This window comes from Ananas comosus, linkage group 15, assembly GCF_001540865.1.
Source record: "Ananas comosus cultivar F153 linkage group 15, ASM154086v1, whole genome shotgun sequence".
In the NCBI taxonomy this organism is placed as follows: domain Eukaryota; kingdom Viridiplantae; phylum Streptophyta; class Magnoliopsida; order Poales; family Bromeliaceae; genus Ananas; species Ananas comosus.
This window is the reverse complement of record NC_033635.1, coordinates 2,062,717-2,084,183: the sequence shown is the minus strand read 5'-3', so window position 1 is coordinate 2,084,183 and position 21,467 is coordinate 2,062,717. Positions and strand designations below refer to the sequence as shown.

Sequence of the window (21,467 nt, the reverse complement as noted above, 5' to 3'; positions counted from 1 at the left end):
TCAGCGAGTGTAAATATGAGCAAATCTGCTGCTTTGTGGGTAGATTTTGTTCTTCTTTTTAATATAAAAAAATATCTGCCCAAAAATACATCAACGACAGCGTACAAAAAAAGAAAACAATAAAATTTAGTCTAAATCCATCCATTTCATCGAAACAAAAGAATTGAGGCACAAAATTAGCTCCGTTGGATTTATGAAATGCCGAATCCGATTACGAAGTCGTCGCCGACACCGGCGAAACGCCGGCTCCAATAATTGAAGAAACCGCTTTATCTCGCCGAGTTTATCTTACAATTTCCACAACCAACGGAGCGCCTCATGCCGCCACATTTCTTCGTCTCTCTCCCTGCTCCCTCCCTCTCCCTTCTCCCTCCTCCCTCCACCACCATTTCTCTCTCCCTCTCCTCTCTCTCTCCTCCTCCTCCTCCTACGAATCGTGGAAGAACCACCACCGTCCGATCCTCCATGGAGGACCGGCGCCGATCCAGGGTCTCCCTGTTCCCTCCCCTCCCGCACCGCGATCTGATGCTGGACGTGATCTCCGCCGTCGACTCTCGCCTCTCCCCCCACCTCCTCCCCTCCTCCGTCCCCTCCGACGTCCTCTCCTTCCGCAACCCCACCGGCTCCTCCCTCGGCTCCCTCGACATCCGCCGCGGCTCCCCCGCCTCCTCCGTTCGATCCCTCCCAATCCCCCCCTTCTTCTTCTTTTCAACTCCGATATCCATCATAACGACCGATCGATCGATCGATTCCCCCCGCAGGTCGACTTCATGCTCGAGTCCTGGCTCCACTGCAGGCTCCCGACCGGCGCTCTCGACATCACCACCCTCCTCGCCTTCCTCAACGGCTCCACGGACGCCCCCCACCTCATGATGGAGCTCATCCAGGCCAGCCCGACCGCCCTCGTCCTCCTCCTCGACCTCCTCCCGCGGAAAGACCTCCCCCTCCACCAGCACTACCTCGACGACTTCTACCACCGCACGCAGCTCGACAGACAGCGGCAGCAGCTCGAATCGCTCCCGCAGGTCCGTCCTTACCGCTCGCCGTCCCTCTACGTCCGGAGCATCTTCTCGCCGACCGCCGTTGCGGTCGCCGTCGATTGTGGAGAAGGCGCGGAGAGCGTCATGGAGGACATTGTGCGCGCTCGGCTCGGCAGCGTCGCCCGGGAGTACGTGCGAGTGTGGTCGGACGAGTGCGCCTGCAGCACCAAGCAGATGGAGGCGTCGGAGACGGCGCACATGCGGAGGAGAGACGGCTTGATTAAAGCCAAAGCTATCGAGATCGATTTGTCTGCCAACCTTCCGAGGCTGTTCGGCCCCGACGTTTCGAACCGAGTCGTCGCCGAAATTCAGAAGGCCTTCGGGGAGCAGAGGTAACCGCCGGAAACTGTACTTGTAATAACGTTTATGGCAAGAACGAGAAGAACAAAGTAAGGAAGAGAAATCAACAGATTATTTAGCAGTACGTATATCGATGTTATGCATTGGCATATAATCCGAGATTTGGCCATCTCATCTCATGATGAGATAATATATATATATATATATAGAGAGAGAGAGAGAGAGAGCTTAAAAAAAAAAGGAAAAAAAAAGAAAAGAGAAAAATAATAGAAAATGCTACTAAGGGCGATAAGTATCTCAAAGCCTCCTGCGAAATCAGTCATAGAAAATTTTTTAATTTCGCTCTCACCGAATGGTCTATCTAAAAATGACGATCGTTGTTAACTCTCTTTTTCCTAAGGTGCCACTTTTGAGTCGGCATGATGAGATAATATGTATTTTGAAGTATGATTTTAATGAGTTATTAGAAATAAGAGATGTAACGAATGACATCAAACAATGTTAAGCACGAACACATGCGACAATTTCTCGATCATTGTTCAGACATGTATTCTAATTTGCGAGCATCTTCCTCCGTTTGGTTTAAGATTCAAGCATAGCACGATTCAACTCTTTAATTTGACAAAAAGAGAATAAGTTTAAATTTATTCTCTCCAGAGTAGACGACTCATTAAGCACCTGATGCCACGTGCTATCAGTAAAAAGCAACGCTTTCAGTAAATAAATCTTATATATTCTAATAATAAAAAAAATTAATATTTATTCGCTCTTCTTATCAATCATCAAAATATATATTTTTGAGAAAAAAAACTTGGGATTTTTCATTGGCCTATGCTTCAAATCTAAGCCATCTTAGCAAGACAGTTTTCTCTCAACATTTTTTTTAGAAATTTTTTTTACTATATATGCTTCTCTTTAGTAGAAATTTCAAATAGTGTCTTTCTAATACAAAACCATAAAATCTTTTGCTGTAAAAAAAAGAAAAAAAGAAAAAATGCGGCGTCTCAAAAAACGAAAACACACTTCAAATTTTTTTAAAAAAATTAGTTTATATATTGTACACCAAAATGGGGGAAAAAAAAACCCATTTGATTGAGGCACGATTGGTGGCCTATGGCTGACGTGGTGGACCCGGTCCACGCAATACTTGTCGGTGTCCGTGATTTTCCTGTGATTTATAAACCGGAGGAGGCCGCATCTCCGTCCCCTCGCCCGGGTGTCGCGATCGAGCGTAGTCGCCTTTCGAGAGACTAAGCTGATCCAAGCAAATCCCAATGGTATGAATTTTTTTTTTTTCATTGATTTTCATTCATCTTTTAATTTTCTCCTGCATTTTATTTCCGATTCCTCTTTCGATTGATAGTGGCGATTTGATTTATCTATGTCATTGAATCATTTATTTAGGGGTAATCACCTAGGGCACATTTGAGATTGCTCGTAAAATGGGTTAGATTATACCCATTTTTTGTGTAGATTTCTATGCGTTTCGAGAGTATCACCACCAAATTTGCATTTTTACGGTGGAATGGACGAAATTTGTTGTATTTTTCTAAATTTTTTGTGCAAAATCCTAAAAAAAGTTGGAATTTTTAACCTATTCCTAGCACTATAAGAGTTCTAAGGTAAATATTGGTTTCATGCACAAATTGTTAGTGAGTTTTGCGAATTTGATGTGTGGAATTATGTGTATTGCATATTTTGCCTGTTAAATTATTGTCACTGTGAGCTATTTAGACCCCATCTTATTATTCTCAACCATCACACTTATGCAAATTTGAAATAAAATTTAAGGACCCTTTTGATCCTGCTTGAGCTTTTGTAAAAGAGATTTCCGAGTAGAGATACTCAGAGAAGCTCTTTAAAAGCTCCTTTCACCTCTCTTTGTAAAATTATTGGTGATTAACTTAACTTTGGGACTAGTTCGAAAACTCTCATTGTTTATGACGTCTATATTGTTGAAAATTATGGTGCTTGGTCCTGTAGGCAAGCGCTGGTGGTAAGGCCGTCTCCAGGAGAGAGAAGCCGAGAACTCGTCATCATGGTTTAACTCAACAAAAGAGGCAGGAGATTAAGGAGGCATTTGAACTTTTTGATACGGATGGTTCTGGTATGGTTGTGTGCGAAATTTGGTTTCATTCGTTTTTCTTGCTTTTGTTTTCCGCATATTATGACGCTGTGAATCTCTCGCAGGCACTATCGATGCCAAAGAGTTGAATGTTGCCATGAGGTGATGAATTCTAACGCTTTTTGTAGATTTAAGTTGACTTGATGTTTTTTTATTCCATATAATTTTAGCAATAACTCCTTCATACTTATGAATATTATCTGCAGGGCCTTGGGTTTTGAAATGACAGAAGAGGTAATACATGTTCTACATATATTTCCCAAGCATCACTACTTTTCTTTCTCCACTTCTCTCAATTGCACTAATTGATGCCTATGTATAGAGTTTGCTTGTAATATTTCTTTTTTCCTATCTGCATCTTGGTACATGATTTAATGCTCTATTAAGCAGAAGAGGAGTGATTACATAGTTGTTCGGCGCAAACCAATTCACAGATGTCGTAGAAGAATTACTTTTTTTTTTCTTGCAAAACACAACTTAGATATTTGAATGTCGGGTGGAAGTCCATGAAAACAATGCAAGCATTGAAGATTTTAGGTAGAGTTGGGATCATATCTACTTTGAATTTTGTGTGAACTGAGATTAGATTAAACACAATAACCAACATCGCTTCGTTTAACTACATATCTGCAAACACACGTGCATATATGAGGAATGTAAACAATGAGAATTTGGGAATGCAGTTGCACACTTGCACACACATACACATCTGTGGATACATTGGATGTACTTTTCAATAGACGCTACTTTGTTAAACTAGGTAAATTTTTCTTTACAGAAATATTTTGACGCTGGTCGCTGAATACAACCATTATGTTTTGCAGCAAATCAATCAGATGATTGCTGATGTAGACAAAGATGGCAGCGGTGCAATTGACTTCGACGAGTTTGTGCACATGATGACGGCCAAGATTGGAGAAAGGGACAGTAAAGAAGAACTAATGAAAGCTTTTCGCATTATTGACCAGGATAACAATGTGAAGCTCTAACTTATTCATATCTTTGTTTTATTTCTTGTTGTCTATGTGTAATGCATACACATTATTTGATATATATGTATCTATTCATTATGTGTACACGGATAAAAGTATAGGTGCGTATATTGTGGTTTATAAGCAAGTTGTATTTCAGGGGAAAATATCTGATGTTGATATCCAGCGTATTGCTAAGGAGTTGGGTGAAAATTTTACTATGCAAGAGATAAGAGAGATGATAGAGGAAGCTGATCGCAATGGTGAGCAATTTCTCCGTTTCTTTTATCAGTACAACTTTTTACATGCATTAAAGTTGATGCATTTTTTATATTATTACTTCTTCGAACTGTGCTGAACTTGTCTGACTGGATTCAATCATCTCTTTTCATCTTACCAAAATTGTTTAACAAAGTTATTTCTAGAAGAAAGAATATTGAGTCTTATGAATTGCCGATCTGACGTGGTACTTTCTTATTAAGATGTTAAGTGACTTTTCAGTTTATACAACTCAAATGAGGTGTTGCTTGCTCAAAGTTTGTTTACACGTGGTCCTTCGTCATTCTTATTCTTTAAATATCTGTACCATCTGAATTCTAAATAGCTACTTTCAAACCAGTTAGTGCCCCCTACAAAGCATTACTATTCAACATCTCGAACACGATTATTTCCATTAAATGTGAAAAGTGGGTCTGCTTCTTTTGAAATGTATGATTAGCCGTCGATATCGAATGTTTTGCGCGGCTGTGTTGACTGTAGAGTATCTATATTCTTCACCTTATGACACTGAAATTGTAATGCATTTCTCAGTTCTATTATTTCTGCATAAATATACCACTAGTGATCAATTGAGATTTTAATTACTTGTGAAATGCAGGTGATGGAGAAGTCGATATGGACGAATTCTTCCGGATGATGAAACGGACGAACTACGGCTACTAGATCGTCAAAACTAGAACTTGAATTCGCGACTGCTCTGTAATTTTAACTTGGCTGATGTATGTTGAGCTCTTCAGACTCGGACATGTCTTTGTGATCACTCATGTTTTATTAGCCTAACCCTTTACTATTATATGTATCTGTTTGTATTAAATCGCTCGAGTTCTTAAAAGGGGATTGTGATATTTAATTGCTGTTTATGAAATGAGTTTTTTTTTTAAACTATACTAATTTACATGTTTCTAATTTTTACTGACATATTTTAATTTCCAAATTTTTCACATTTATTACATTTTAACTCTAGCTATGTATAAAAAAAGGTTTAATTTATCTAATAAATGGTTTTTTTTTTGCTTCAGCTGTAAATGGCTTGCTTATTCCAAGTTGGTTCAAAACAAGGTAAAGATCATCTTGCTAAAATAAATACATAAATAAATTCTCCTTCTCCACGTTTCGGGATTAAGGTATAGAAAATGTAAGATCATAATACTTAAATAAAGGTAAAATTTAATTTGTTCCTCCTGTATGGTTTAGCATTTTTTTTTTTCCCCTTGTTATTCTATAGTTCAAAAAATTATACTTAATTATTTCGCCGTTTTATTTTTATTTTATTGAGAAAAAAAACTGACGTCAAAAAGAATAGTAAAATAAAATTTTTAAAAAATCACAAGAATAGCACTCTATTTAACAATAAATTTTTAGAATATTAAATCATACGGTAATTTTTGCAAATAACAGAGTAGTAAAGTAAAAATATGCTCACTCATAGGATACTTAAATATAATTTTTTGAATTATAAGGTGGCAAAGTGAAAATGCGTGACAAATTGAAGCTTAGCCCTTAGTGCAGGGACTAATGCACAATATTGGGATTGTACAGGGACTGCCGATAAATTTTACCCCTTTTGTTAGCGCCCCATCTTCGAACCGTTCGACGAAATGCCCAGCCCAAGCAAATGGGCTTCTCCTTGATCTCCTCCACTTCCTATGCAAACCTCTGCTCACACTCTCCTCAAATTCCTCACCCTTTCCCCTCTCCACTCCAAACCCTACCAAACCCATCTCCACAACCTCTTCCTCCCCAACTCCACCCTCTCCTCTCTCGCTAAAAACCCTACCTTTAATACCTCGCACCAATTCTTCCACCTGTTGCGCCGAACCTGCTCGTGGAAAAGCCTCAGAGAGCTCCACGGCGCCCTCCTAGTGTCGGGGCTCATCAAAGATCACTCCTTTGTCGTAGAAACCGTCCATAAATATCTCACCTTTGGTTGCCCCGCGCTTGCATTGTCTACGTATAACACCGCCCATAATCCGACTCTGTACTTGCAAAACCTGGTGATTAGATGCTTTTCGGAACATGGGTTCTATCATGAGTTGCTTGGTCTTTATGGTCGATCACGGATTCGGTCGGATAATTTTACCTTTCCTTTGGTTATCAAGGCTTGCGCCGCGATTTGTAGCCTTCGAGCGGGAAAAGAGGTTCATTGCATGGTTCTGCGAAGTGGGTATGGCGGCAATGTGGGAATTCAAACTGCTCTTGTTGATATGTACGCGAAGACCGGTCAAATTGAAGCATCAAGGAAGGTGTTTGATCAAATGCCTAACAGAGACTTGGTTTCGTGGAATGCGATGATTTTGGGGTATTCTTCAAATGGGTTTGGTCGAGAAGCTTTTGAAGCTATGCGGGGGATGCAGCTTGACGGTTTTAAGCCGAATTCAGGCACTTTTATCAGCATTGTTCCTATTTGTTCTAGTTCCGGATCGCTGGATGTTGGCGAGTCGTTGCATGGGTTTGCTCTTAAATGTGGGGCACTAAATGATGAGGCTTTATTGCCTACTTTAATCTCAATGTATGCTGGATTTCATAATCTATCCTCTGCTAGATTGTTATTTGACATGCAGCACACGAAAGATTTTGTGGCGTGGAATGCAATGCTCTCGGCCTATGCCCAGAACAGGAAATCGGAAAAAGCCCTTGAGGTTCTCAAGATGATGCATCATGAGGGTATTAGGCCTAATCTGATTACATTTGTGTCCGTTCTTCCTTCTTGCCACAATCTCTTCAGCATTCATTTGAGTGAGTCCATCCACGCTATTGTGATTAGATTAGGGTTTGCGGACCAAGTTTCTCTTATAGCTGCGCTTGTTTCAATGTATGCAAAGCTTGGGGAACTCAATTCAGCTGAATATCTCTTCCATGGGAGTCCTGAGAAAAACATTCTCTTGTTAAACTCTATGATCTCTGGCTATCTTATAAACAAGGAATGGAGCGCGGCGTTATATACATTCCACTACATTCATCTCGAAGGCATTGCCCCAGATGCGGTTTCTCTTGTTAGTATAGTCTCCGCATGCAAAAGCACCAAAAACGCGCTTTTGGGTAAGTCTGTTCATGCTTATAGTACCAGAAATGGATTCGATTCAAACCTTAACGTGGCGAATGCTCTCTTGGCTTTATACTCCGATTGTGATCAGATCTCTGCTTCCCTTAAATTATTTCAGACGATAAAATTTAGGAATGTTATTTCTTGGAATACCATAGTATCCGGGTTCGCCAACATAAGGGATGCAAAGACTTCTCTAGCATTATTTTGTAGTATGCAACAAGAAGGCGTGCGATTTGATTTAGTTACTCTGGTCGGTCTTCTCAGTGGCTTGACCCACTTTGAAGATCTTGTGAATGGAAAATCGGTCCATTCTCTGTCAATCAAGAGTGGGTGCGACTCCGACACCTCTCTTACGAATGCTCTCATAAGTATGTATGCCAACTGCGGTGATATTGGGTCTAGTCAGGTACTATTTGAGGATGCGCCCATCAAAAGTATTGTCTCTTATAATGCTCTGATGACTGGATACCGCAGGAATAACTCATTCGAGGAGGTCATGGTCCTTTATCAACAAATGGTGATGGACGGCCAAACACCAAACGCGGTGACCTTGCTGAATATATTGCCAATATGTGAGAGCCAAGTACAAGGCAAGTCCATACATGGCTATGCAGTTAGGAATTTCTTCACATCTGAGTCAACCCTTCTCACATCATGCATAAACATGTATGCTAGGTTTGACAATATCAGTTACTGCCGCCTACTCTTTAAGATGGTTGATGAAACAAATATCGTAGGTTGGAACACTATTATCTCTGCCTTTGCCCAAAGCAACCATTCAGAAGAAGCATTAACTTACTTCCGAAAGATGCTGGAGATTGAACTGAAACCCGATACATATACAATGTTAGCGCTCTTCTCGGCGTGTTCACAGCTAAAAAGTATGGATATGGCTCAATGCCTGATGGGTTTTACCGTACGGAAAGGATTGATGGATAGCAACACTTCTGTGGCCAATTCTCTCATCGACATGGTTGCGAGGTGTGGGAGCATATCACTCGCAAAGGAGATCTTTGAGGGGGTAAAAGAAAAGGATTCAATTACTTGGAGTGTGATGATAAATGCTTTTGGGATGCATGGAAACGGCGAAGCCGCCCTCGATCTCTTTCACGCCATGAAAGAAACTGGATTGGACCCGGATGAGATTACTTTCATTAGCATTTTATCTGCTTGTAGTCATGCAGGTCTTGTTGATCATGGCAAAATGTTATTCAACTCGATGTTAGAAGATCACCATATAGTACCTAGGATGGAGCATTACGCTTGCATGGTGGATCTCTTCGGGCGAACAGGGCACTTGGATGAAGCTTATGAGCTTGTTACGACGCTTCCTTTTAAGCCATCTTCTAGCTTGTTGGAATCTTTACTTGGAGCCTGTCATTGCCATGGCCATGCTGAAATCGGAGAAGCCGTTGGTAAGTTACTCATCAAGTCAAAGCCCTTCTCTTCGAGTTCATACGTGATGCTCTCGAACATCTATGCGGCAGCTGGAAAATGGGGTGATAATGAGAGGTTAAGGTGTGATATGGATGTAAAGGGAGTGTATAAAGATGCGGGAGTTAGTTTAATAAAATCGATATAATGAGTTAGATGGGTTCACTTGCTTCGGTGATCGAGTTCATCGTTAGCCAATCCTGCATCTTTGGAGAAAGCAAATATCTTGTACAAAGATAGCATCCTGCATCTTTGGAGAAAGCAAATATCTTGTACAAAGATAGCATTCAGTTATCCTATATATCATCGCATCGGCGAGGGATGGTTGGTTCAGAGAGATTGTATGAACCTTTTTGTGACAAATAGTGGTAGCTCGGAATTTCGGAGAATTTACCCTCTCCGAATTGAAATGAGACACTTGGATTTCATTTCAGAAGAAATGGAAAGACCCTTCAGCCAAATGGAGAATGACAATGTGTAACAGAATGAAGCTAATTTATTGATATTTTCCTCAGTTTACTTTCTGTATAATTTGTCAGATTTTGCGAATATCTGCAATTTCTTGAAACCATTCATGTGTATGAGACATGAGAAACAGCTTAAAAGAAAGAGTAGAAAAAAGGCAAATAACATGAGGAGCAAAAGATGCATGAAAAGGGAAACTTAAAAAGACTCAAACTGCATGCATGAATACTAATTTGATAATGTAGACGAAAATTATTAAGCACTCATCTAGATTTGTTACAGCAATCCACGGCTCCTAAGGAGCCTGGAAAATAAAATTATTATTATTCCTCATATCAAACCAACACGTACTACTACAACAATTATGAGTGTCAATACATATTGAAGCATGAATATACTGCCATGTGAATTCCATGCCACCCACCCCCAAACACTAGCAAAAGAAACTTCGATCCTGATTAACAAAAAACTATTCCACATTTCTCTCTCTTTCTCTCTCTTGCTATTAATGGCAATCCAGAAGTAAGAGAATGCTGCAGCCAACAAAGCACGGCAAAAACATAAGAACAAATAAAAATCAACGATTACGGCTAACAAATAAGGCTGTTCACCCCATGTCTCTCGATAACCCGACATCCCAGATCAGAAGCAGGAGTCGCGATGAGCATTGATGTTCGGCGAAGATGCTGACCTTCATCTACGATGCTGGATTTGCAGGTCCGCTAGTCGATGTCTTGGCGACATATATTTGCTTCATCCTTCCCGCGCTGAAACCCTTCTCGGCTCCTGTGCTCTGATTCCTTCCGTGAAATCCCGACCGCCTGTGCCATTCACCTCCGGTACCCATTTTCTGGGACGTACCCCCGACTGGGTGAAGGTATTGTTGGCCCGATGACATCGGTTGTTGGTGAGGCTTGTTGGATGGGCCTCCAGTTTGGTTAGCAGTTATAGTAGCCCTTGCAGAGGTTTTAGAAATGTTTGGCAGTTTATTGTTGTTTCCACTCGGCGGACTTAGGGTTTGAATGGTAGCACTGTTGGAAGTTGGTTGTTGTACAAGATTTAGCACATTTGCGAAGTGCGAGTGGGTCGAGTTTGGAAGCGGGAAGCCCTTATTGTTATCAGAGGAAGTTAAAGATGATGAGAGGGGCTCATGGAATTTGCTGTTGTTTCCCGTAGGATTTTCCGACGGAAGATTTTGGCGAAAATTTGAAGGAATCCCGCTATCAACCTGATGCTGTTGTAGTGGGACGGAGAGGGGGACAGAGTGAAGCGGTGGCGGAGGCAGATGAGGCCAGCGAGCTTGCATCGAAATATCAGAAGATGACTGGAATAAGTAGGCCAAAGTCAGACAGTGGATGTGAAAATAGGAGTTATTACAAAAAAGAGGTAAATATGTAAGAAAACCCCCTCAAGTGAAGGCCATTTCAAAAATAAATCCTTCAGTTTTTGACGGACCAACTTGTGTCTACCAAATTAGAGAGAAAGTTGAGGAGTTACATCAAAATGGCTTGCTTTTTATTTTTTATTTTATTTTTTTTTAAGGTTAGCTTATTTTTGAGTGGGTAGTCATACAGTTTTACCAAAATATATGCAATTTTTTCTAGTTATTAAAATAAAATATTAACAAAAAAATTAAAATTATTAAGCCATTTTTGTTGAAGAAATGCTGGTATTGTACAGCTATACATAGAATCACAATCAACCATCTAATTTATGATGTTTTTAAGGATGATGAAAACGATGTTTTGGTAGATGCACTCCTTTCGGAAACATCATAAGGGAGAGAAAAACAGAATATCAGAGAACAGTAATTAAATATATGCATTCCCGTGAAAATTTATAGTTAGTAGAGATTGCCTTTTGGTGTTGGAAAATATCTACCTGAAAAGGCGCGATATCAAACATGGTCAAAGGAGAAGCCATGGGCATGAGAGGCGGAGGGCCGAGACGCTGGATCGGGGCAGGCATGCTGGAAGAGGTGCACAGGCTCGAAACACCACTTTGATTGCTTAGCTCGCCCTCACTACCACCCACTGCAGAAGACACTGAGTTGTGCTTCCAATCAGATTGCTTTCCTGTAGGAATATAAGTTGTCCCCATGAAACTCAATCCTACTTGACCAAACTGCCCCACCGGAGTAAAGTGGTTATACACCACCATATGTGGCGGGCCTTGTACACCAGGGATCCCTCCAGGACCAATGAATGGGCCTGCAAACCCAGCTGGAGGTCCATAAAATGAATCAACACCAGAATGGCACTGTGGCCAGGCCCCAATTGGGCCTGAAGGCAAAGCGCCACTAATTTGCGATTGGGCTTGAGGGCCAGAGGACTCATCGTGGGGCCCAATGGTGAAAACACGGCCACCTATCATTGGGTTCATCTCAAAGCAGGGGAAATGAGATGGTGGCGCTCCAGGGAATTGGGAAATTATTGGCCCAGAACTATGTGGGCTTGACAAAGGAGGCCAGAAGGAGAGGGATGGAGTATCAACTGAGAGATCTGCTGGGAGAGCAACTGTTAAAGACTCTTCACCTGATGATTGAACAGATAAATTTTGACCAGTTGTCACACCTGTTGCAACATCTAACATTTTAGCAATCAGGTAGAAGTTTATAAGTAATAAAACTAAGGGAAAATAATCAATACAGAACCACTCAATTATGTGCCATTTTGAAATAAGACCCTGAATCTATTTCAAAATGGCCTAATTCTGTGGCGTTCCCATACATTTTTACCAAATATAACATTTGGTTAGGATACTCAAAAAGTAAAACTACATTCGGTTAGGATACTCAAAAGGTATAGTTTACCTCCCGACGATAAACTGAAGCCTTTGGTGTCTGAAACAGGAGCTGAACTTGCACCCATCTCAGATCCACCTATCTCATCAGCAGTGATAGCAGCAACAGCAACAGCAGAAGCAGCAGCCTCAGCTTCAGCCTCTGCATCCTCTAGAGCTTCACAAGATTCCTCTGGATGCTTTTCTTTGTCGAAAAACAAAGCAGAGTCATTGTTAGTTGTAGGTACATTGCGATCGATGTTTAGATCTGACCTAAATGAACCTGGAGGACCAAGTCCACTGGATATGGTTCGGCTTACAGTAGGTAAAATGGTGGGTGAAGTAACTGCCCCTGAATTCCAAGGAATAAATGGAGGTTGATCAGTGTGAAAAGATGACGTAAATGTGAAAAGTTCAGATAAGACTACTTACCAAATTGAATTTTTTCTCCAGCAAGAAGGGAGCTGATAGGACTGGCCGATGAAGAAAAAGGTTTGTCCTGAGTCATTGTTGATGTTATGGACTTGTTGGGTTCAAGAGACATTACAGGAGCTGCATGAGACTCAAAATGTGCAGGCTTCATAGCTTCTTCAAGTTCAGTTTGTGTTAAAGACATAACCTGTCAAAATTATTTCAAGGTAAGCAACAACTAAATGGAGTAGAAAAAGAGATGAACACCTTAAATTTGGAACAAAAACAAAATCAGCATTTCAAACATGCGAACGGATATTTATAGATTAAAAAAATCCTTATATTTGGAACTTCTTGAAATTGTTTAATTATTCTAAAACTGCATCTTCCAGCATAATTATTTCTACAGGGAAGAGGAAGCAAAACTCTGTGAACAGCATGAAAGAATAAAGATATAATTTGTGAGGTTTTGATTGGCAAATTGATAGCTAAAGCAACTACTTCTCCTAAGAACATAGACACTGATTTTAGCTGTATCTATTCAATGAAAATTTCAAATGAGTCAAATCATGCAAATAATATTTTATTTATGTTTTGCATGTTTATCTTGACGCAACACTGTACATCAGTGAAAGTTCATATTCACCAGATCTTATTCTGTTTATCATAGTATATCATTAAGCTTACGAAAACCTAGAATTACCTCAGTAGTACTATAATTCTATAAGAGCAAATTATGTTAAACACAGTGACAACAACTGGTTAGAAATTATACAGTTCCGTCAATAGATATCAAGAGAGCATCCTAGAGAGAAGAATGTTGGCAGAGAGAAAAAAGAAACCACCATAATCTTCTCTTACATGTTGATTTGTATGCAAATTATCCTGGGAACCCAAAGACAATAAAGCATTGTCAGAAGCTACTTTGTTGTTCTCGAACAGTATGCCGGATACAAGTTTCTCCCCAGTGCACGAGATGGCCGGAACAGAGGCTGCCTGATTGGACCTGTAAAAGAGTAGGTGAGAAAAGTCTCTCAAAAGAAGCAAGGACTCGCAAAGAACATCTGCTTAATACTGCATACTTCAAATCATTGGATCTGGAATCGGTATCATTGCTCATTGAAGGTGTACCAATCGGCGGTAGAGTTCGAGATGTCAAATTGCCAGTGAATACGAGCGAAGGTTCAAGATTGCTGGAGCCCCTTCCCTGTGCGGCCACAGAATCCGAACGAACGCTACCTGAAGCATCTTTAACAAAAGAAACTGCCGCTTTGCTCTGATTGGTGGTAGGATTATTATTACCTAGTGAAATGGTACTTTGTTTGCGAGGTGCCTGTGATAATCCATGAGCCAAAAATGATTACTTTTTTAAAACAATGTGAGGAAGAATAGCATGGCCAAATTATTTCATAGAAAATTAAGAATAACAAATAGATATACCTTGGGCACTTTCAATTTGGACTTAATTTCTTTTTCTCTTTGTTCCCTACGATCATTTATCATCTGCTTCTTGGACCTTACCTGGATGAAGTCATCCTCATCGCTAGGAACTTCAATTCCTGGCTGCTCAAAAACACGGACAACTCCACTATGCAGAGGAGGATCAATATCCTCAAAATCTCCACTTATTTTGTAGTTCAGCTTCCCGCCAGGGGGCTTGTCAATGGCTTTATCCATTCTGCCATTAAAACCCACAACTCGCGAAGTAGACTGGTCTGAATTTAAGTTGCCCGGTTCACTTCCAATCCTAGCAAGTTTATTCGAAATACCATCTTTCTTACCCACATTCCTGACAAAAGCGCCCCTGGCTCTGCCGCTAATATTTTGGCTTCTATCCTGCCCGACATGGTTTAATGACTCCACAACATGATATTGTTTCTTCTCAACATTTTCTCTAATTCTAAATTCAGTTCTTCGCATGTTTCTTCGAGTTCTTCGCTGAAATCCATTTGAATTTGTCTGTGAGTTTTCTGCACCTGAAAATGGGAACCTTAAACCAGAGCTTTTTGGAGCATAACCATATCTCTTCCCTCTGCCACTGGAGACAGCTCCTGGACCCATCAAGCCAGTCATACCTTTTTCTTCTGAGACCAACTGAGGCAATTGAGATTCACGAGGGACGGGCCTAAAACTCCTCTTCGAAGAAATACCATGATTCCCACGATGCTCATTTCGGACAACAGTACCAGTTATATTCATTTTCTCACCCACAGAAAAACTTTCGGTCTGTCTGCGAGACAACACAGGTTCTCTCATTTGGTCACTAGGTGATGGTTTCAGCGACTCAAACTCTACATTCTTCTGAGAGAGATCAGAGTGCTCGGTCTGTCCTAAATTGTTCCGCAAAGAAGTGGTTGGAGTCACTTGGTTAGGGAGACTACCTGAAGGGTTTTGGTTCAACATGTAAGAAGCTGACACGGGGGGCTTAATAAAGGGCAGAGGCTGAGGAGGTAGAGGCAAGACGCTTTGAGAGATTGGTGGTGGGCCATATCTCAGTTGGCCAAACTGAAACAGCGGGGCTTGTGGAGGGTGCATCTGAGTTAAAGACGGGTTGACCTGGGTATGCAAATGGATTGGCATCTGAATGGAGCCAATCTGAATCGCTGGAACAGGGGATGGGATTAGAGAAGGACCAGAAAAGAGACCAAATTGAAGCTGAAGAGGCACTTCACTTTGACTCGCAACTGTAGAGGATGGCAATGATAAAACAGGGGGTGGTAGTAAAGATGTAGATGGCAACGGCAAGCTTGACAATGGTGTCATCATATCTTGTGCTTGCACTTCCAAGCTACTTGATGCAGCTGGCTCAAGAGCCAAATCCCGTATCGCATTTTCGGCTTCACTTAGAATTTTTGAGGAGATATCCATTGTCTCCTCTGAGAAGGCATTCTCGGGTGTCTTACATGCACTGTCACTATTCCGAGCAGCAATTTCAAGCTCACTGTTGCCAGGAATTTTAACTTCAACACCTTCATCGAAACCAAGTATAACCTGTTCCATCTCTCCAACCTTTTCCTCTATATCTTCCAATTGCTGACCTAAGCCAAGATTTTCATCATCACCTTCATGGGCTTCATCAATTTCCGGATAACCGTCATCGTCATCGTCATCCTCATCGTACTCATCTTGCCCCTCCATTTCTTCATTATTTCCAGCACCCCAGTTATCGTCCTCCGCAGAGGAGACCGTACTACCAGTTGTTAGTCTAGCGGCATTACTAGCCGCCAGCTCAATAGCAGTATTTTCATTATCAGATAAGATAGTTCGCTCACCATCAGCAGAAGTTGGCAGTGCCGGTGCATCTCCAGAAACATCCATTTCTTCGTGTGAAAGCTGTGTGGGTGAACTAGGCGGACTGGAAACTGAGAGAGAAGATTGGTATTCGCATCTTGGGCTGTTCTTCTCAATTTGCTCTTGAGAAATAGCATTTTCTTCCATTAATACAGATGCCGCAGGCTGTTGAAGAATTTGTTGCTCATTTCTATTTGCATATTGAGCTTCACCCTCCAGGAAAGAAGAATCTGCACGTTCAGCTGAGTTTCTGAAATTACTTCTGTGCACCGAAGATACAGATGGAGGAGGGAGTACGCGCGGCTGCCTCAGTGAATGGCGAAATTTCGCAGGGGAGGAAAAGCCATCAGTCTCAGTATTCTGAAACAATCTATCCGCAGGCTGTGAGCGGGGACTTTCATGAAAATTACCCATTCCAAATGCAGCATCACCAAATATGTCACTCTCAAGAAAATCTGGACTAAAATCAGAGTTCTTGCTAAAATTATCATTATCCCTGGACATGTTCCACCTCTGCTGTGTTCTTCCATAACGGGAATCATCTGAATTATATGGCGATTCCACTCTACCCCCTTTAGAAGATGGCCTTGCAGACATTGTCGCCAGACCGCTATGGAACTCTTTCTTCGCGAATCCTCTCCTACTGTCAAATGCATCTCTTCTTGGACTGTGGTAAACATTCTCCTGTTCTCGAAGCAGGGCGCTTGAACTGTAATACGAATTTTTCCCTCTATCCACTAACGAAGAATTTCCATCCCTTGAAGAGACATATCTGTTTACACCAGGGGAATCATATGGTGCAGAACTTATGATCGGCTCAACAGTTCTCTCACCATCCTCCCAATCTTGGACATCGTTAACTCGTGGCATGTCTCTTTCCTTAGAAGCAGCAGAAGGGAGTCTATCATCTCTCGCATTAGCTTCGGCCTGCCTCCTGGCAATCCTCGCCTCGAGCTCCAACAGCTTCTGACGAGCGGCCTCTTTCCTCCGCTCCTCTTCCATGAAAACCCGCCTCTTCTCCTCCTCTCTAGCAATCCTTTGTTCCTCGGCTCTTCTGGCAGCCTCCACCCTCTCCTGCTCAGCCTGCCAAGCCGCCGCCCTGGCTTCTTCTTCAAGCAACCTCCTCCTCTCCTCCTCCTCCCTCAGCAGCCTCTCTCTCTCTTCCTCCTCCCTCCGCGCAAGCTCCAAAGCTCTTGCCTGCTCTTCCATCACCCTTTGCCTCTCCTGCTCCTGCATCCTTAGGATATTGTCAAGCTCAGCTTCAAATGATTCCCTCACGGGATCGTAGAAATCAGCCGATTTCTGTGTCTCTTTCTTTTTCTTGAACATTTTAACATTCAAATCTCCAATGTCATTGGAAAAGGGATCACTGCTGTCCAAGCCCACATCCTCGACGTATGGCTTAGCGTAGTTTGAGGCCAGCCGCTTCTCTCTCCCGTAATTCGTTGTTAGATCACCCGGTGAAAATCCTTTACTCGCAGGAGAGAATTGTCCCTTAGAATGAGCATTACCATGAAATGAGTTTCCTTTGTACCAGTTATTGGAATTATCACCATACCGACCGTGAGTGGTAGCACTTTGCTCGGCACCTCTCCCGCTGAAAGCTTCGACTACATTCCTTCCATTCTGAGTGTTCATCCCTCGAGAATACCTTGAATCCTGCTTCCCAACAACAAAGCCATCTCGACTATTGTCTCTATAAGGCGAGAGGCCATTCAAATCCTCCCTACGCATGTCTTTTCCAGCGCTAAAAGGCCTAGTATCCGATCGCTCTCTATCAACCCCAGGATCACGGGCACCAAACCTGTCCCGCGGCTGCCCCAACTGCGACCTCCAAGAACCACCTTCCCTACTTTCCTTATTCGAAGCAGGGGAGCCGAGTTCACCACGTCGGCCACGGCCATCATAAAGATCAGTAACAAGAGGAGGCTCGAACCTTGCAAGCCCACGATCCCTCTCTCGTTCTGGGATACCGAGGCCGGTGTCGCGCTCATCGTCATCCCAGTCAGAAGAGTGCCGCAGCTTGACGAGCGGGAGCGGCTGCTCGGACAAGCCGGCCTTCTTCCGCTGCTGCTCAAAGAAGCTGCCTTTCAGGCTGTTTTGACCATCCGAAGCATTACTGGAGCTGGAAAGAGAGGGCCTCATCTGGGGGCGCATGTCTAATGGAATTTGCGACTCGGGCTTCTCCGCACGACCGTAAGATGCCTCTTCACTCGCCTGCTTCTGCTTCTGCTTCTGACCCGCGCTTTCCTTCTGCTTAGAGGCGGAAGCAACCGTTGCCAGGAGAGACGGGAACTCCTCGCCCCTCAAGATCATGGCTTTCTCGGCGAAACCTAAGGCCGGAGACTTGGGAGGCGCGGGGCCTGCGGACCGGGCGCCGGGGGGAGTGTATGGGCTCCCGGTGAGGCGATCCCCATCGAGGGCCGATCTCCCAGTAAGAGGCGCGCCTCCGCCGATAGCATCCTTGTCCTCGGGAGCCGGGCGGAGGGCGGGCTTGTTCCACCCCATCACGGAGGGCCCGGATCCGGATCCGAACCCGGAGCTCCCATGCGCGGCGGCGGACCCCGACGCCGCGGGGTCGAAGCGCTCGTGCTCCTTCTTCAGCGACGGCAGGTTCAAGGGGGGCGGCACCGCCAGCCTCGGCGCCGCCTTCTGCCCCGAGCTCCGGGGGCGGGAGAGCACCACCATCCCTCCCCCTCCGCCCCCGCCGCCGCCTCCGCCGTACCGACCGGCGCGGCCATGGCCGGCGGCGGTGGAGGAGGACGACGACGAGGAGTGTTGCCCGTAGGATTTGTTGAGGTTAACGGACACGAACTTCCCCGGATGGGCCATGGCGCGGGGCGATTCCGGGGGGCGCGGGCAGCGCGGCGGCGCAAAACCGCATGAAGGAGAGCCAACCCTAGGTGGGATCGGGGTCGGGGACGAGGAGGTGGCTAGGGTTAGGGTTTCGGAGGAGAAAGGGAGGTGAGAATAAGATGCGTCACCGCCCTCCGGGTGATGTATACGGGGGGGCGCGACGATGGGTAGGTGATCGGGCGCCGCGGAGAAGCGGAGACGAGAAGCCTTAGACGAAATAGAGAGAGAGAGAGAGAGAGAGAGAGAGAGCGAGAGAGAGAGAGACAGAGGGGGGACGGAGCGTGGAGTCGTAACTCGCGATACGAAGGTGGTGTTGTCGAAGGAATCGACGGGCGAAGCGAAAGCGGCGGGTGGGCCGGAGCTCCACGCGCGGCTTCGGTTGAGTTGGGTCGGGTCAACCCTAACCAAGTGGTTCAAATCCCACGCGTGAAAAACTCGCGCTCGAACCCCAGCCTAATAAATCGATCTGGTTCGCCATCGAGTTGGGATTTGTTCGAGCCTAACCAGCGCTAGCCCGATCTATTTTGGGTTGGGCCAAGATCAACTTGGGCCGGATTCACCTGGGTTTGTTTTGTTCTATAATCCAATCCAAAATATAGTACATATATTTACCCGAAACAAAAATATTTGAATGCTTTTTTTGGAATATTGAAAAACAACAAAAATACTCCAAATAAATATATTATGAAGCTGTTGTAAAAGTAAACAAAACTCAAAATTTTGGAATTGTTGTAATACTGAAATTTATGAAGTATATACAGTATAATAGACAATTATTTTGAAATTAAATTACTAAATATCCAAACAAGACCTTATTATCATCATATCATATAAATCAGTATCGCATAATCCCTATATATATATGTATATGTAATACATAAATATTTTATTGACTAATAGATTAAATTTTGTGTTAGTTTGAGCATGATTTGAATATCTCTTTATAGCATTTATGGTGTGTTGCTTGGAGGGTCAAGAGATTGAGATTTTTGAACCCATTAAGGTTGAACTTACTACTTAGTATAAGTTTCAGCCCCCTCGCATATGGATTAATGACATTAATTTTATACTTTTTAAAAATAAAAATATATGGAAACCTTCAACTTTATTTTTAATTACTTAAATCTTTGTTACAAAGATAGTATCAAACGAAAGAAATACAGATTTTGAAAGTTTTACAAAATAAAAGAAAAAGAAGAAAAAATCTTATATAATCATTAGTAAATTTGCATCATCTATCTTAGCTTTATGGGTGCATACCAAGCTTAATATTACCCTTTTTCTAACAATATATTACCTATTGTATATAACGCAATTAGCTAAGTGTTTGATGGTCGGTAATCGAAAATATTATTTTGATGTGTGGTATATTATTAGTGTTTTCAATACAAGAAAATCCTGTTGGTTTACACACACAAATTAAATATGTGGCAAATAATTACAAATAAATAGTATTTTAAAAAATCCAAAATATCGCCCTTGTATGAATTAAAATGCAGGTTTATTTACCGTTTTTATCTAAACTAAATTGCGGTCTTCAAACTTTAGACATGTTTTATCCTTAAATTTTAATGTATTGTAATGTCTTATTCGAAACTTTCAAGATGTTGAATGTGTTGTAATGTCTTATTCAAAACATTCAAGATGATAGTAATTAAGTCTCGCACTTCAATTAAGTTAATTGGATTGTGATATGTCGTGGATATGGAGTGATGTAGCAATATTATAATTCATTACATGACAACAGTTGACATACTATACTCTTTTACTACATAATTTAAAATTTAAGAATTATAATTTCATAATAGTATAATTTGATGACCAAACAAAAAAAAAAAAATAGAGAGAGAGATAGAGGGTATAACTACTATCCTTTGAGGATGACGAAGGTTTTCGTCCTTCTAAATCCTTTTAGATGATAGAAATTCTGAATCGATGATGGAAACTACTAAAATTGATTTAGAGTATTTAAAGCATCTAAAAACCAAATTTCGAAAGCATAAAAGAGTAGCTGCTGTCAATTTTTTAACTTTTGGATTAATTTCTTTAACCATCTCTAGTCTTTGAATTAATATTATTCTCCTAAGGAGACTACTATCATTTCAATCTTACAGTTCTTGATCCGAGAGCCAGAGTTAAAAAGTATCAATTCTTTTATTTTTTCAAAGGGGTAATTACCTATATACTCCTCATACGTTTGGAAATATCCGATTTATTCCTATTTTTTTTTCTTTCTAAAATATCCCTCATATGTTCCACCGTTATTGCAAAATACCCCGCAGTTATCTCCTGTTAAGTTAACCTGGATTAAACGTGAGTTAAATATCTACCACAGTTAAAAAAATTAAAATGTTCTTAACTTAAGGGCAAATAAGAAAGGTTGGTGACGGTAGAGAAATATATTGGAAAAGACCAAAAGTCAAAGTACTTTTTATACTTCTGACTTTAAGGGCAAATAAGAAAGAAAG

General features: G+C 42.1%; 4 protein-coding genes across 4 annotated transcripts; 3 read left to right on the top strand and 1 right to left on the bottom strand.

Moving 5' to 3' along the window:
* Positions 132-1,724, top strand: LOC109721206 (red chlorophyll catabolite reductase). The gene is made up of 2 exons (XM_020248666.1): positions 132-672; positions 762-1,724. Exons 1-2 carry the CDS (start codon positions 319-321, stop codon positions 1,374-1,376), a joined length of 969 nt encoding a protein of 322 aa, XP_020104255.1. The 5' UTR covers positions 132-318; the 3' UTR covers positions 1,377-1,724.
* Positions 1,880-5,597, top strand: LOC109721208 (caltractin-like). The gene is made up of 7 exons (XM_020248668.1): positions 1,880-2,617; positions 3,324-3,447; positions 3,531-3,567; positions 3,672-3,699; positions 4,290-4,442; positions 4,597-4,699; positions 5,314-5,597. Exons 1-7 carry the CDS (start codon positions 2,615-2,617, stop codon positions 5,376-5,378), a joined length of 513 nt encoding a protein of 170 aa, XP_020104257.1. The 5' UTR covers positions 1,880-2,614; the 3' UTR covers positions 5,379-5,597.
* Positions 6,180-9,723, top strand: LOC109721330 (pentatricopeptide repeat-containing protein At5g39350-like). The gene has a single exon (XM_020248886.1). The coding sequence runs from the start codon at positions 6,362-6,364 to the stop codon at positions 9,341-9,343; it is 2,982 nt and encodes a 993-aa protein (XP_020104475.1). The 5' UTR covers positions 6,180-6,361; the 3' UTR covers positions 9,344-9,723.
* LOC109721329 lies at positions 9,903-19,290 on the bottom strand. The gene is made up of 7 exons (XM_020248884.1): positions 14,293-19,290; positions 13,935-14,185; positions 13,714-13,858; positions 12,874-13,060; positions 12,473-12,793; positions 11,542-12,233; positions 9,903-10,984 (listed from the first exon to the last, which is right to left on the bottom strand). The coding sequence occupies exons 1-7, from the start codon at positions 18,973-18,975 to the stop codon at positions 10,358-10,360; spliced, it is 6,906 nt and encodes a 2,301-aa protein (XP_020104473.1). The 5' UTR covers positions 18,976-19,290; the 3' UTR covers positions 9,903-10,357.